General features: G+C 38.8%; 2 protein-coding genes across 2 annotated transcripts; both read left to right on the top strand.

Moving 5' to 3' along the window:
• Positions 1–1,891: 1,891 nt before the first annotated feature.
• Positions 1,892–6,786, top strand: LOC146388501 (inward rectifier potassium channel 16-like). Its single transcript, XM_084925849.1, has 2 exons — positions 1,892–2,592; positions 5,388–6,786. Exon 2 carries the CDS (start codon positions 5,414–5,416, stop codon positions 6,551–6,553), a length of 1,140 nt encoding a protein of 379 aa, XP_084781975.1. The 5' UTR covers positions 1,892–2,592; positions 5,388–5,413; the 3' UTR covers positions 6,554–6,786.
• Positions 6,787–7,259: 473 nt separating this feature from the next.
• On the top strand, positions 7,260–12,768 carry LOC146388500 (inward rectifier potassium channel 2-like). The gene is made up of 2 exons (XM_084925848.1): positions 7,260–7,445; positions 9,399–12,768. Exon 2 carries the CDS (start codon positions 9,647–9,649, stop codon positions 10,961–10,963), a length of 1,317 nt encoding a protein of 438 aa, XP_084781974.1. The 5' UTR covers positions 7,260–7,445; positions 9,399–9,646; the 3' UTR covers positions 10,964–12,768.
• Positions 12,769–13,510: the final 742 nt, after the last annotated feature.

Below are 13,510 nucleotides of genomic sequence, written 5' to 3'. Positions count from 1 at the left end.
CAGAGGGTTCAGTGTGTTCGTGAGTGATCCTGTGTAAACAGAGAGCGCATTTATTTCCAGTGTATTTTTACCTACCGACAGATACAGGTAGCTCCAGCTGCTTTTTGTTATTAGAGCTATGCTAATCTGCCTAACAATGGGCTGTGTATGTCATACATAAGAGTGAACTGAAGCAACCAGTAATACAGACAGTAATGCTGAATGAGACTGGTCTGCCAGCCATAGATTCAGAACAAAGATCTGAGACATCTGTGGTTTAAGTTAAGTTGAAAAAAGGCGTGACCATTGATCAAACATCCAGTTTCGACAGCTGCATGATGAAGTCACTCAGAAGCTTATTAAGTTACATAATGCTCAGTCGAAATTCTGCATTGAGCTGGTACAATACATATTTTTTCATATGTAAAGACATATTGTTGCTGTACTCAATAGGCAGTATAATTATGGATTATTAACAATGCGAAAATAAACAGATCTCTCTGTCTTTCAAACTGCTGTGCCTCTGCGTGTTGATTTTAATTAAGGCCATCCTTAAATTTCAAATTGTACAGCATATTATGTCATATTATGTTAATGAAAATTTGAATTAATATGCATTTGGATTACATAGTTGTAATATAAAGAAAATAGTTATAATAGTTCCAGTAAACTAAAATTTCTAAAAAAAATAAATAAATAAATAACAAATTTGGCCTCAGTAATATTTTATGTGCTGGAAAGCATGCGCTACTGTACATTTAACTCCTTGCATGCTTGACACATGATTTAACAACATCTCTTAAATTAAACCCTTCTTGCCTCTTTTTCCAGCTCAAAACACCATCTTCTTTTTTAATCAAAGTTTTCTCTTATAAACTCTGTAGATCGTCTTTAATCTGATTGTTTCCTTACCACTTTTTCGTGGTGGATCACTACAGCATCACTCCTAATCCATAGCAGTCACATACCTTTCAGTCACAGACACATAGTCTACATCAGTGGTCCCCAATCCCAGTCCACGAGTCCCGGTGTCCCTGCAGGTTTTAGATGTGTCCTTGATCCATCACAGCTGATTTAAATGGATAAATTAGCTCCTCAACATGTCTTGAAGTTCTCCAAAGGCCTGGTAATGACCTAATCATTTGATTCAGGTGTGTTGACCCAGGATGAGATCTAAAACCTGCAGGGACACCGGCCCTCGTGGACTGGGATTGGGGACCCCTGGTCTACATGTTTTCTAATAGTCTTGAAAATAAAGTGAATTAATCTTGGCCCATCACTTGCATGGCCCTTTAATTCTAATCTTAATTCAGGTATGTCATAATGTGTAGCCTTGCAGACAAATACATTGAATTATGTATTCAATATTGAATATATTGAATCCTACTTGTTATTAATCTCTGGCTCTCTTCCACAGTATGTCTTTTGTCCAGTCTTCCTTCTCTCACCCCACCTGGTCGTGGCAGATGGCCCCGCCCCTCCCTGAGCCTGGTTCTGCTGGAGGTTTCTTCCTGTTAAAAGTGAGTTTTTCCTTCCCACTGTCACCAAAGTGCTTAAAGGGTCATATGATTGTTGTGTTTTTCTCAGTATGTATTATTGTAGGGTCTACCTTACAATATAGAGCACCTTGAGGCGACTGTTGTTGTGATTTTGGCGCTGTATTAAAAAACATGAATTGAATTGACAGTCAGCATGAGCTTATTGTATTGGTTATCTGATCAAAATCTTCTTTTAACTAGTTTACATTTTTACTTTTACCTTTTAAGGGCCATACATGTCTTTATAGGCCTGTATGGCCCTGCACAGTGTGGAGGGAGAAACTGTAAATAAATCAATAAACCAATCAATACACTCTTGTGTAACCTTCATATTTTTGTGTTATCAGTCATGTAGTTAAATAGATATACTATTTCCTGTCTGTTTTCACTTATTCAATATAAAGCTGCTGCTTGCAAGTGACACACTGATGAACTTCCCTTCCAGGTTATCTCTCAGAGGAATGTCTCTTATCTCTGTCTTCACACATTACTTTAGAAAATCAGCTTCGTGAATCAGGCAGGTTTTGAAATAGAGGGACGATCGTGTTCTATTTTTGAAAGCACAAGAAGTTTGTTTTGCTGTTGCTGACCTTGTTGCAGCTAAATTTGCTCTTATGACTGCAGTAAAAGTGGTTTGAAACGTAGTGTGTACTTTCGGTTCACCTGTGATCTTCCTTGTCTTATCAGAGCTAAATTGGGGACAATCGAGACAAAGAAAATCTGTGTGCCAATGACAACGCCGTTACATGACTGAGCAAAGGTTAACTTCTTTTCTAATAAATCACAGAAATTTAACATGAAAAGGCTTTAACAGACATACCAGTTTTGTCGTAGGGAACTTCTAAAATATTCCATAGGTCATAAATTATTGTATCCAATAAGGTTTCAAGGAGACATGCTAGCAGTGATATCACAAAAAATGGGACTTTGCCTCAGGACCAGGCCGGCCCCCTACAATGTCACACTTTGCAGCCAACTAAATGTGAAGGTTACCACAACTTGAGCAACACATCGTCTTATGCTTGGTGGAATTGATGGACTTGTGACACCTGACGTACTCTGATCTACTCTGCAAGTAAGTTGAACATGTTTGTGCTTTGCAATGGGTTTATTAAAGGGGTACCTAATGTGTAAGACAGCGTTTTTAATCGAATGATCATATTTTCTAATAAAAGAATTAACTTAGTGAGCTACAAAAAAAAAAAAATGCTAATAGAAAAAAATGCATAGTTTCTTTTACTTAATAATTGATCATATTTAAAAGACAAGAGACTACGTTTATAAAAGTAAAGCTCACAAAAATCACAGAAAAATAAAGAGACATTCAGTTATAATAAGTGGATCCTAAATAATCTTTTATTATTATCATTACTCTAAAAACAAGGAACTAATTTGGAAAGACATTTAAAATTTCACCGGCTGGAAAGCCGAAACAAAACAGCTAATATAATTAAATGATGCAAAAGTGCCAGTTAATTAACAGGTAAGACTCTTACAGCTTAATGTGCTCTCATTCAGCGCAGTAATGTAGTCCCATGGAAAGTGGGAAATCACGTACTTGTGTTACAAGGAGAAAAATAAGACTGACAAAAAGCATCCTTCGTGCACAACAAGCGATAGTGATATATACATTGTAAACTGCAATGACTTAACAGCATACTGGATCTGTGTCATTTCAACTGTCTTGTAGAATTCCTCGAGGGTGGGAGTGGTCTCAGTTTTCCTAGACCTGACTGTCCTTGTCATTTGACATTCAGGGAACAGACTGATTGTTGCAGCAAATATGAGTCTAGCATTCCCCTACTTGTAATCCAAATACCTTTGCACTTGTTTTCCTGTTTTTTTCTGTGCATTAATTTAACATATACCAAAATGCAGACATTACCTTGACATAGTTTTCTATGGAAGACTTAGTAAAAAGTAGAAATAAGACAGTTCATCTTTTGGGCTGACATTTATTAAGCTGTCATGAACACTGATTTGAAGATGATGTTGATTGACACGACTGTACAAACATTAACATTATTTGGTTTCATAATTAAACCACAGGAGATGTAAGATTAGACCTATTGAGTAGCCATTTATCTCAAGAGCAGATAAACAACAGCACGCAGCTCATTCAAATAAGTGATAAAAACACTCACTGGAAGGACATAGCTTATTGATCTGTGACTAAGATCCTGAAGAACAAAACTGGTGACAAGCTTAAAGCGGTGCCTTTGATTGTCAGGTGTCATTTATGATATCAATAACACCCGAAGTAGGCGTGTGTGCTGCAGACAAAAAGTGATAAAACCATCTTGGCTTTGCCTTATTTTATGTGTTACTAAAAGAAGTAGGTGTGGTTAAAGTTTGACATCTGAGGTAACATTTGGAGGTGAAAACTGTTAGAGGTTGTTGGTGAGTAATTATTTACCCTTTCGATAACAAACACAGATTAATAACTACACCGCACTAAGGTCAAGATTTTTGCTTAATTAACCGAGACAAACCGAGACTTAAGTTCTTAGGATTCGAGTGAAAACTTACAGTAGCTGGCCTTAACTTTTTATGACTTTAATTTCTCAGAAGCCATTTGCACTCTGTTATCAAAACACTGGTCACTGCTCCCTGCTGGCCATTGTCACATCTGGAAGACAGCAAACTTGGCTAAAATTCGAAACTAAAGAGATTAGCCGAAGTGATTAAAAAGAGGTTTTTCACTGAGGAAAATAGGTTTTCCCATAGCTTGAGTTGATCTTGTTATGGTCGAGGCCTAATCTATATAAAGCAACAAAGTCTGTAACAGTGAGTAATTTAGCAAGCAAAATGTGTTAAAGTAAAGAAAAATGCACAGACAATACAGACAGAATTATGTCAGGCACTCAAACAGAATATTAAGCTTGACAGGATAAAAAAATACACACTGCGTAACATCTAACAATTCTAATCATTAACAGTTGAAAATTGAAATTGAAAAAAAAAAATGGATCCAACTAAGTTAATGCAATATTTTCCTTACTTAAATAACGGTTAAGTACAATAGGATCAGAAAACTAGTGTTTATGGAAGCTTGTTGAAATGCAGTGAAATTGACATTTTGACTTAGATCTGCCTGGTAATTGTTTTTTGGGCTTTTTTTTCCACTGGTAGAAACATACATGTTTGTTCTTTTTCCCGTAAAAAAAAAGCTGGTGTTTTGTCCAAGACAAAAACAACATGAGAGGAAGAAAATGGCATACTTACAATATAACAGAGGAACATGCCGTGCTTACATAAGTCTGTGTAATTGCCCTAATAACAATTTGGTATCAATATGATAAAAATGGTTTTGGACCTGGATTATATCTGACCTCTCTTAATGTCTTATATAACTCTTTCTATGAAATTGATGGCTAAACTTGTGGCTTGTGGTTTGATCATTCACTGAACGATGACTGATTTATTTTTTTCCCATATCTGTACTAATGAGTCTGACCAGGGGCAACCACAGCACAATTTTTTTATGCCTAACTGTAGATTTATTAACTGGCTTATTTTCAGTGCTTGTAATTTAACAGAAGTGAAAAGAAAAATTCCTATTCACAATTGCACTTTTTTATAATGTGGCCATATAAGTGTTTATTGAAAGCTTTGTAATGGAACTTTTTAGTTAATCATCAGCCAACAAGAAGCAGGTGATCATGAGGTCTATTTTTTCACACCTGCTCATTTACTGCTAATAGCCAAAGGCACAGAGTGACCGTGGCTGCTAAAACATGAAGGTTTGCATCTACATTTTAGTCACATGTAATGAGTGAATGAATACATGAATTCACTGACACGTTATTCAAGGTAGAAGATACCTGATGTTTTAGTCTGCATTTTCATGTCATCTCTGTCTTTCTGCAGGAGACTGAACTTTAGATTTAATCAAGATGAGCACAGAAAGAAGTGAGCAGGTCATTGATACCTGCTGCACCACAGTCCACACGCTGGGCAGGCAAAATGCAAAGAAGGAAAAGAGTCTCCGCTACATGCAAAAAGATGGCAAGTTCCCTGTGATGTTTCTTCAGGCCCCTGGAGACTGGACCACATATTGGATCGACATCTTCACCAGTCTTGTAGAGATCCGCTGGAGAATGATGTTCCTTATTTTCTCCCTTAATAATATTGTGTCTTGGCTTCTTTTTGGTCTGTGTTATTGGTTAATTGCCCATGTAAATGGAGACAGTGATAATGCAGATGACGATCTCTGTGTTTCAAATGTGCGCGACTTCACTGGGGCATTTTTGTTCTCAATGGAGACCGGGGCGACTATTGGTTACGGCTACAGGCATGTAACCGAAAACTCTATTGTAGCTATCATTGTGGTGATGATTCAAACTGTGTTTAGCTGTCTTCTTGACACAGTTGTCATTGGCGTTGTTGTAGCTAAGATGGCGTCTGCTCGTAAGAGAGCCCAGACGGTGGGTTTCAGCAGATGCGCGGTGGTCAACTTACGAGACAGGGTTCTGTGTCTGTCATGGCGCCTCGGGGACTTCAGAGGTAATCACATCCTGGAAGGGGTTGTTAGGGTCCAGTTAATCCGCTATGTAAAACGGCCAGTGGGGTCACTTGTAATCACTTACCAGGACTTAGATATAGAAGAACGGGAGATTGTCCTTGCCACACCTACCACTATTATTCACAAGCTAGAGCCTGGCAGTCCCCTGTACAACATGGGTCCTGATAACCTGCGGGACAATCGCTTTGAGCTGGTAGTTTCTTTCACCTACACAGGGGACTCCACAGGAATACTCCACCAAACACGTGCTTCCTACACATCAGCAGACATCCGCTGGGGCCAGCGTTTCCAGGACATGCTGAAAATGGGCAAGAAACACTACAAGGTGGACTTCAGTCTGTTTAATGTGACCACATGGGTGCCGGTGCCTTTCCTCAGTGCAGAGGAATACAACAGGAGGGGACGTCCTGCAGATGGCACCACACTTATACCAATAGGGAAGAGAAACAGACACATTGCTCAGGTGAATCTTAACATCAATGAGGAGATGATCCTGCAAACATTTTTGTAGATGAAATGACAAAAGAAATCAAAATGAAATGAAAATGCAACTTTCACTGTTCCCATAAAGATTATGTGATAAGGTGAGCTTTTGTAAATATGTTTATAGCCAATGTAAAATCATATAATACAGCATTCAGAAATTCATGTTTGTTTCTGCCATGTAAAATGTAAGTGTAAGTGAAATAAACTGGAAAAATCTTCTCTTTGGTCATTTTAAAATGGGTTTTATTTCTATTTGCATGATAAAAATAGTACCAGTCATAAAAACCTGTTTGAGTCCTGTGTATGTAATTACCTTTGTAGCTCTTTACCTCCCCCTTGTGTTCACCCACTCAATATTCCTGCAGTCCTAGAGATTTTTGTGCAGGTCAGAGATACAGTCATATCATTCTCGCACAGTCACTTTATTTACTTTAGACTTAAACACCGATTAACAAACACCTTACCTTACCACCTTACCTACATTGTATTCCTGTGACCAGCGTCATGCATGTTTGTTGCTTGGTTCAAGCTTCACCGTGAAGTTTTACAAGTGATGTACACTGAGTGTCCCAGTCTGCCAAAAAGTACATTAATAAATAAACTAATAAATAAGAACGATATAACCTCTTTTTGGACTAGAAACCTTAAACAGGCGCTGCAGCTTTCCATTGGTGGTCACTGCCACAGGGGCGGGGATATGCGCACGTGTTTTTTTAAAGTCTGTCTTTTCAACCACAAATATCTTCTTCAGTATTGCTGGAGAGGGTTATGGCAGAATTTACAGCTCCACACGAGAAGCCAGAAAAAATTACTAACAGAACGTCGAGATTTAAAAAAGGGCAAAGTGCGCATATCTGGCGCGCATATGGAATTTACTGCGACAAGAAACGATCCTATTTGCAGCCAAGAACTAACAGGTAGGTAAAAACATGTGTTGTGGGAATGTTCTGTGTAGTTATGGATGTGGGGACATTGGGAGTAGTTGAATGTGCGTGTTGATGTTAAAAACGTGAAAAATGACTTTTCACGGTTTTTAAGGAATAAAAAGTTTTGATCAGAAAGTAATACCACTTTCTGCAACAATATTATTGTTGTTGCAGTGTGGTTTCAGAGACTGCAGGATGTGAACTGGATGTTCTGCAAGGATTGTCTTTGATTTGAACTAAACTCTTAACTCTGTAGTTGGCGCGTGATAAACATGTTGTTAACTGTCTAATAAAAAAGGAAATAACATACAGCATACATTCATATATGTATGTATGTATGTATGCTGTATATATGTGTATATATATATATATATATATATATACAGCATATATATGTATATATATATATATACATATATATATACACACATATGTATGTATGTATGTATGTATATATGCTGTTTATATATATATACATGTATGTATGTATATATATATATCGATTTGTGTGATGAAAAATAGACCACCTTTATGTAACCAGTTTCCATCTGCCTCAGCTGTTAGCTCTAAATGAGAACACATGCAAAACAAACAATCCCAGGTTGTGCAGCCTTTGGAAGCCTTTTCTGTCACCATGAAACAACCTGCTGTAATAAGTGATGTGATACTGAGCAGATAAAAGCTAACTGAGTGGGAAAGTACTGAATAGTGCAATAAGGAAGGAAGCTTGCAATGCACTCAGTGCAGGTTTATCAGGACTTGCAAAGCTTTAGACTCCATCCAAGTGTTTGAGTTTGTGTCCCACAATACACCAGTATAATTGCTTGTATAAGACTCCTTGCAAGTGTATGGGAGAAAACAAAACAAGATAAAACATTTTAAACTTGGAACAAACATGGTTTAAATTTCCTGAAAATACCAAGTAAAATACATTTAAACCCTGAAACCTATTAAACAAAATGTTTTGGCATGCTTTGCTCTGTGTAAATGGTGCCTCATATTATGAGTGGCCTGTTGCTGTTTCAAGTTGACCTCACAATGACATCATAATAAGTTGAGAAAACAGAGATGATGCAGGGAAACCACGTCCAGCAAATCTTATCCCACGTGACCCTTGACAATATCCAAAACAATTTAAATGACTTGAATGACTATCAAAGAGCTTTGTTGTTGTTGTTGTTGTTTTTAATGGGCTACAATTTCAGAGTTAAGAACAATCAGAATATTCACTGAAAAGGGCTCTGGACTTCATTTATGCACTTCAGATGTGAAACTCTGATGAGATAATGAGTTTTAAAAGCGGAGCGGGGATTTATTTTGGCACCACCAGAGCGTGTCTGGCTGTCCATAACCTTTTGTAGCCTGTGGTGTTGTATTTTAATGGACCTCTCATGCCACACACATCAAGTCAATAGCTTTTCTAATTTAGCTGTCCTTGTTGTTCTATTACATATAAAGCAAGGCTACTGCTTCATTAATTGTGGTTCAGGGCAACTCTGTATTCGCTCAGTAATGACATGTAATAGCTTGTGAATGTGCTATAGGTTTTTACATGCATGCAACATATGATTCTGTTATGTCTATCCAGAGCTGCAGCTTGTACTGTATTTTTCTTTAAGAGCTTTACTAGATTAACATGAACTTGATCTATAATTTGACTCCGTTCCCCAAGGAAGGGCCCGCCCTAATTAATACTTATATTAAGCAGTGTAAACATCCTTTCCTACTTTGCCAGGTGTCTAATACTTTCCTTCTATTACTGCTAATTTACCTAATCTGTTGACTGTGCTTTCTGACTGCTCAGGACACACTGTTTATGCATTTTCTGAGAGTATACTAGAATTGTGCTATTAACTTTGGATGTGCACTGCATTATTTATTTAACAGCTACCACACACCTAGCTGTGCTGATCTATGTTGTCTCTCTGTCTATAATTTCCACAGCCCACTTTACTAATGAGGTCCAAGCCAGGCATCAAAGAAGAGTGACCAGCCCTCACCAACAGTGCTCATCACTGCCAGAGAAGCACAGACCTAGTCTCCCCCGTCCCTCACAGGACTGAGTCCTGTTTCCCACATTTTCTGCACAAGTTTGTCCTCAAGATCATTTAAAACTGTTTCTCCAACGCTTCTACCAAAAACTTAGACTGTTTTCCAAAGCAGAATCAGCCCAGCCCTCCCAAGAGGAAACTATGGGGAGTGTGAGAGGCCACCGTTACAGCATTGTGTCCTCTGAGGAAGATGGCATGAAGCTAGCGAATATTGCCATGCCAAATGGCTACGGCAATGGCAACGTCAACAAGGGGCATACTCCGCACCAACATCAGAGCCGCTTCGTCAGGAAGGATGGCCACTGCAATGTGCAGTTTATCAATATGAGCGAGAAAGGCCAGCGCTACCTGGCAGATATCTTCACCACCTGCGTGGACATTCGCTGGCGCTGGATGCTGGTCATATTCTGCCTTTCTTTCCTGCTGTCATGGCTGTTTTTTGGCTTTGTCTTTTGGTTGGTGGCTCTCTCTTATGGGGACTTGGAGAATGAGACTCAGATGTGTGTTTCCAACGTGGACAGTTTTACTGCTGCTTTTTTGTTCTCAGTGGAGACACAAACCACAATTGGCTACGGTTATCGCTATGTGACGGAGGAATGCCCCGTTGCTGTTTTTATGGTCGTCTTCCAAAGCATCGTAGGCTGCATCATTGATGCTTTTATCATCGGTGCCGTCATGGCCAAGATGGCAAAGCCCAAAAAGAGGAATGAGACGTTGGTGTTCAGTCACTATGCTACAGTGGCCATGAGGGACGGCAAGCTTTGCCTGATGTGGCGGGTGGGAAACCTGAGGAAGAGTCACCTGGTGGAGGCCCACGTAAGGGCCCAACTCCTCAAGTCCCGTACCACTGCCGAGGGAGAGTTCATCCCTCTGGATCAGGTAGACATTGACGTAGGCTTTGACAGTGGCATTGACAGAATTTTCTTGGTTTCTCCAATTACCATTGTTCATGAAATTGATGAGGACAGCCCATTTTATGAGCTGAGCAAGCAAGAGTTGGAAACGTCAGAGTTTGAGATAGTGGTGATCCTCGAGGGCATGGTCGAGGCCACAGCCATGACTACTCAGTGTCGGAGCTCTTATATTGCCAGCGAGATCCTCTGGGGCCACCGCTTTGAGCCAGTGCTCTTTGAAGAAAAGAACTACTATAAAGTAGACTATTCTCGCTTTGACAACACCTATGAGGTGCCCAGCACGCCCAGCTGTAGTGCCAGGGAACTGGCTGAGAAGAAGTCCACTGCCTCTAGCTCGAGGAACTCCTTTTGTTATGAGAATGAAGTGGCGCTTGAAAAAGTTGAAATGGAGGAGGAGTTTGAGGAGGAAGAAAACATGGTAATGAGGGGTGTTGAGGTTTGCGCACTTGAGGACAGAAACACAGATGAGGTGTTAGACTCTGAATGCAACCTTGACTCTTTGCCTTTAGAGTCAAGGCCTTTGACAGCAGAATCAGAAATATGAACCCAGGTTAAAAACTGTCACAGGGTACGTGAAGCTTCATATGACTTGGGTCTCGATTGCTGTGTTTGAAAATGCAGGGCAAATAAACCCTGCAATTTGAGTATGAACTTCTCAGTATGCAGAAGCTCTCACATGAAACAACACGTACAGACAAATGTGTTGTGTATGGTGAAAGTGGTGAGAGATTAACTGGTTGCATGGTGCCAGAGGAATAAAATGGGATAGATGCCTTCGCTAATACACACTGTGCAGTTTGTTTCCGTGCACAATGCAGAATATTATCCACGGTAAAACATTTGACTAGAATAGTCAGTTCATTTAATGACTAAATTTGCCTATTTAATCAATTGCATATTCGTAGTTTGCACTTTTTGCATGTGGTTCATCTATGGTGTAATACCTCATCCTTGTGGAATAAATGTCACAAGGTGTGATTAGCTAGACTAATTTTATATATATGTAATTTTTATACATATATAAAAAACAAGGAATTATTTGAATCACATGTTTTCATCATTCTTTGCAGCAACAACCCAAACCTATAAATTTCTAATCATTCATTTAATGACAACATTTTTGTTTAACAGGCTATAACATTTTTACAAGTTCAATCACCATTAAATAAATAAGGTATCATTTGTTAATGAGCTGGTCTCTTAGCGAAGTTTATTTGCAGTATTCTTCAATGTGTTGGTCTGAAAGCTCGATTGAGGAAAATTATGTCTTGCACAGATTACGGGCATAAGTACACTGCTGTCCTCAACCTATCATCTTGTCTATAGAGCATCTCTTGCAATGTGTGCCTTAACAGAAGTCTTAGTCCCAGTAGAGGCACTCAGGTGGTTTGGCTTCGACTACGCACACAATGCATTAGATGTAAAGCAGAAGAAGTAGCATTAAGATGTGATTCATTGTGCAATATACTGCCACTTCTTACAGGTCTCTGTGTTGTAATGTGCAATACTGTTCAGTGGTGGAAAGTGACAGGAAGCTCAACCTTTAGCCAAGGCTATGAATGTTGATGACAGCTGCTGCTAAGTTACATATTGTATGTCAGACAGAAATCTAGAAGCCAAAATGTATTATTTGTGTTTTAAAGCGTTTTGAAGTTTGCCGATGCAGCCTATAGTTTTATTTCTAGCTATAGACAAGCATGACTCTTGTCGGTGTGTTTTCCAAAGCTTTAGTGCACTTTCTTCCTCACTTGAGATTTTTCCTCCCAGTAAGAGCAGAAACTAGGTTATTTCCCTAAAAGCCAGATGCGCACATATTGATAAGAGGCAACTGTAACACATCTGTTAGTTAATTGGAAACTTGAACTGATCCTCATCTAACAGAGCTTGGCTTTTGAAACACTGAATTATTTGAATAGCTTTTTAACATGTTATTTTAACATCAGTGTTCTTGGCAACTTGGGAGATTTGCAGAATTTGGACCTTTTTAACCTTCTAGCTTCCTTACTGTGGGTCTTGTGAAGTTATTTGTCATTTCTGAATGGACCCCTGCTTTGTCTTATGAAAGATCAGGACTAATAATTCACTTACAATCAGAAATCCTGGCCGGATGGAGAGGGCTTGACTTCAGTCTTACGTAACATTAAGCTTTACCTATTACTCTAGGAGTTATTATGACACATTCAAGCGTGGATAATGTCAGTGGATGCCAGAACACTGTAATGCTTTTTTGGTAAGGAAATCTCACATGGGCACTTCTCCTGTCTTAGATTTTTATTTTTCTACCAGGGTCTTCCCACCTTCCTGCACAAACCACAGACTGAACTGATTTTTTTTTTTATCTTTTGTAAATTATAATGCAAATACTGTATTCTGATATTGCAGTTGTTGAAAACAGTTTGTCCTTTTTTCAATAAAAATAATAATAAAATGAAATCATTGTGAAGTTGATGCATTAATTGTAAACTCCGCGTCATGGAGATATTGTGTCTGCATGATCTTGTGATCTGACTAACTATCCATCCTGCTCTGTCGCTTTCCCCAGCAAAACTTTATAAAGAGCTGCGTGGTGCTGTGACCCAAATTTCCAGCTGTCAAAGCTAACGCCATCAATTTCTGTATTTCAACAAACTGATCCACTCCACTTCTGTGAAAGCCCACAGTGGCAGGTGGCTTAACTGGATATAATTTTTAATGACACAATGGAAAGAATTTCGACTTCACTTTTCTCTGCCTTTTTCCGTAAACTGTGGGAAATAAATTCTGCGGTGTACAATGTCTCAAGGGAAAGTGTTGATATGTAACAGTATAATATCAGAATGCGTAGCTCTGTTACTCAAATCCTTTGCTAAGAATTTATTTTGAATGGAAATGCTCTCATATTCGCTTAGATACTTCAGTTGAAATGATATATGTGCTGCTCAGTAAAACAAATTGCGTAACAAACCAATATTCTAGATGCAATATGCAGAGAGGATATGCACCATGCAATGCCTCTAATTCCGCATTTACATGCACAAAATACTATTAAGCCACAGATCTGATCAATGTAGCTGAATAATAGCTGAACTTCTGTTTTGCAGGTTGACACGGC

The sequence above is a fragment of the Perissodus microlepis genome, chromosome 4 (genome assembly GCF_051167445.1).
Source record: "Perissodus microlepis isolate ML-2025 ecotype Zambia chromosome 4, ASM5116744v1, whole genome shotgun sequence".
Taxonomy (NCBI): domain Eukaryota; kingdom Metazoa; phylum Chordata; class Actinopteri; order Cichliformes; family Cichlidae; genus Perissodus; species Perissodus microlepis.
The sequence above is the reverse complement of the archived record's forward strand: the minus strand, read 5'-3'. Positions and strand labels throughout refer to the sequence as shown.

Coding starts and splice junctions, on each gene's coding strand:
- LOC146388500 (XM_084925848.1), top strand. CDS start 9,647: ATGGGGAGTGTGAGAGGCCACCGTTACAGCATTGTGTCCTCTGAGGAA.
- LOC146388501 (XM_084925849.1), top strand. CDS start 5,414: ATGAGCACAGAAAGAAGTGAGCAGGTCATTGATACCTGCTGCACCACA.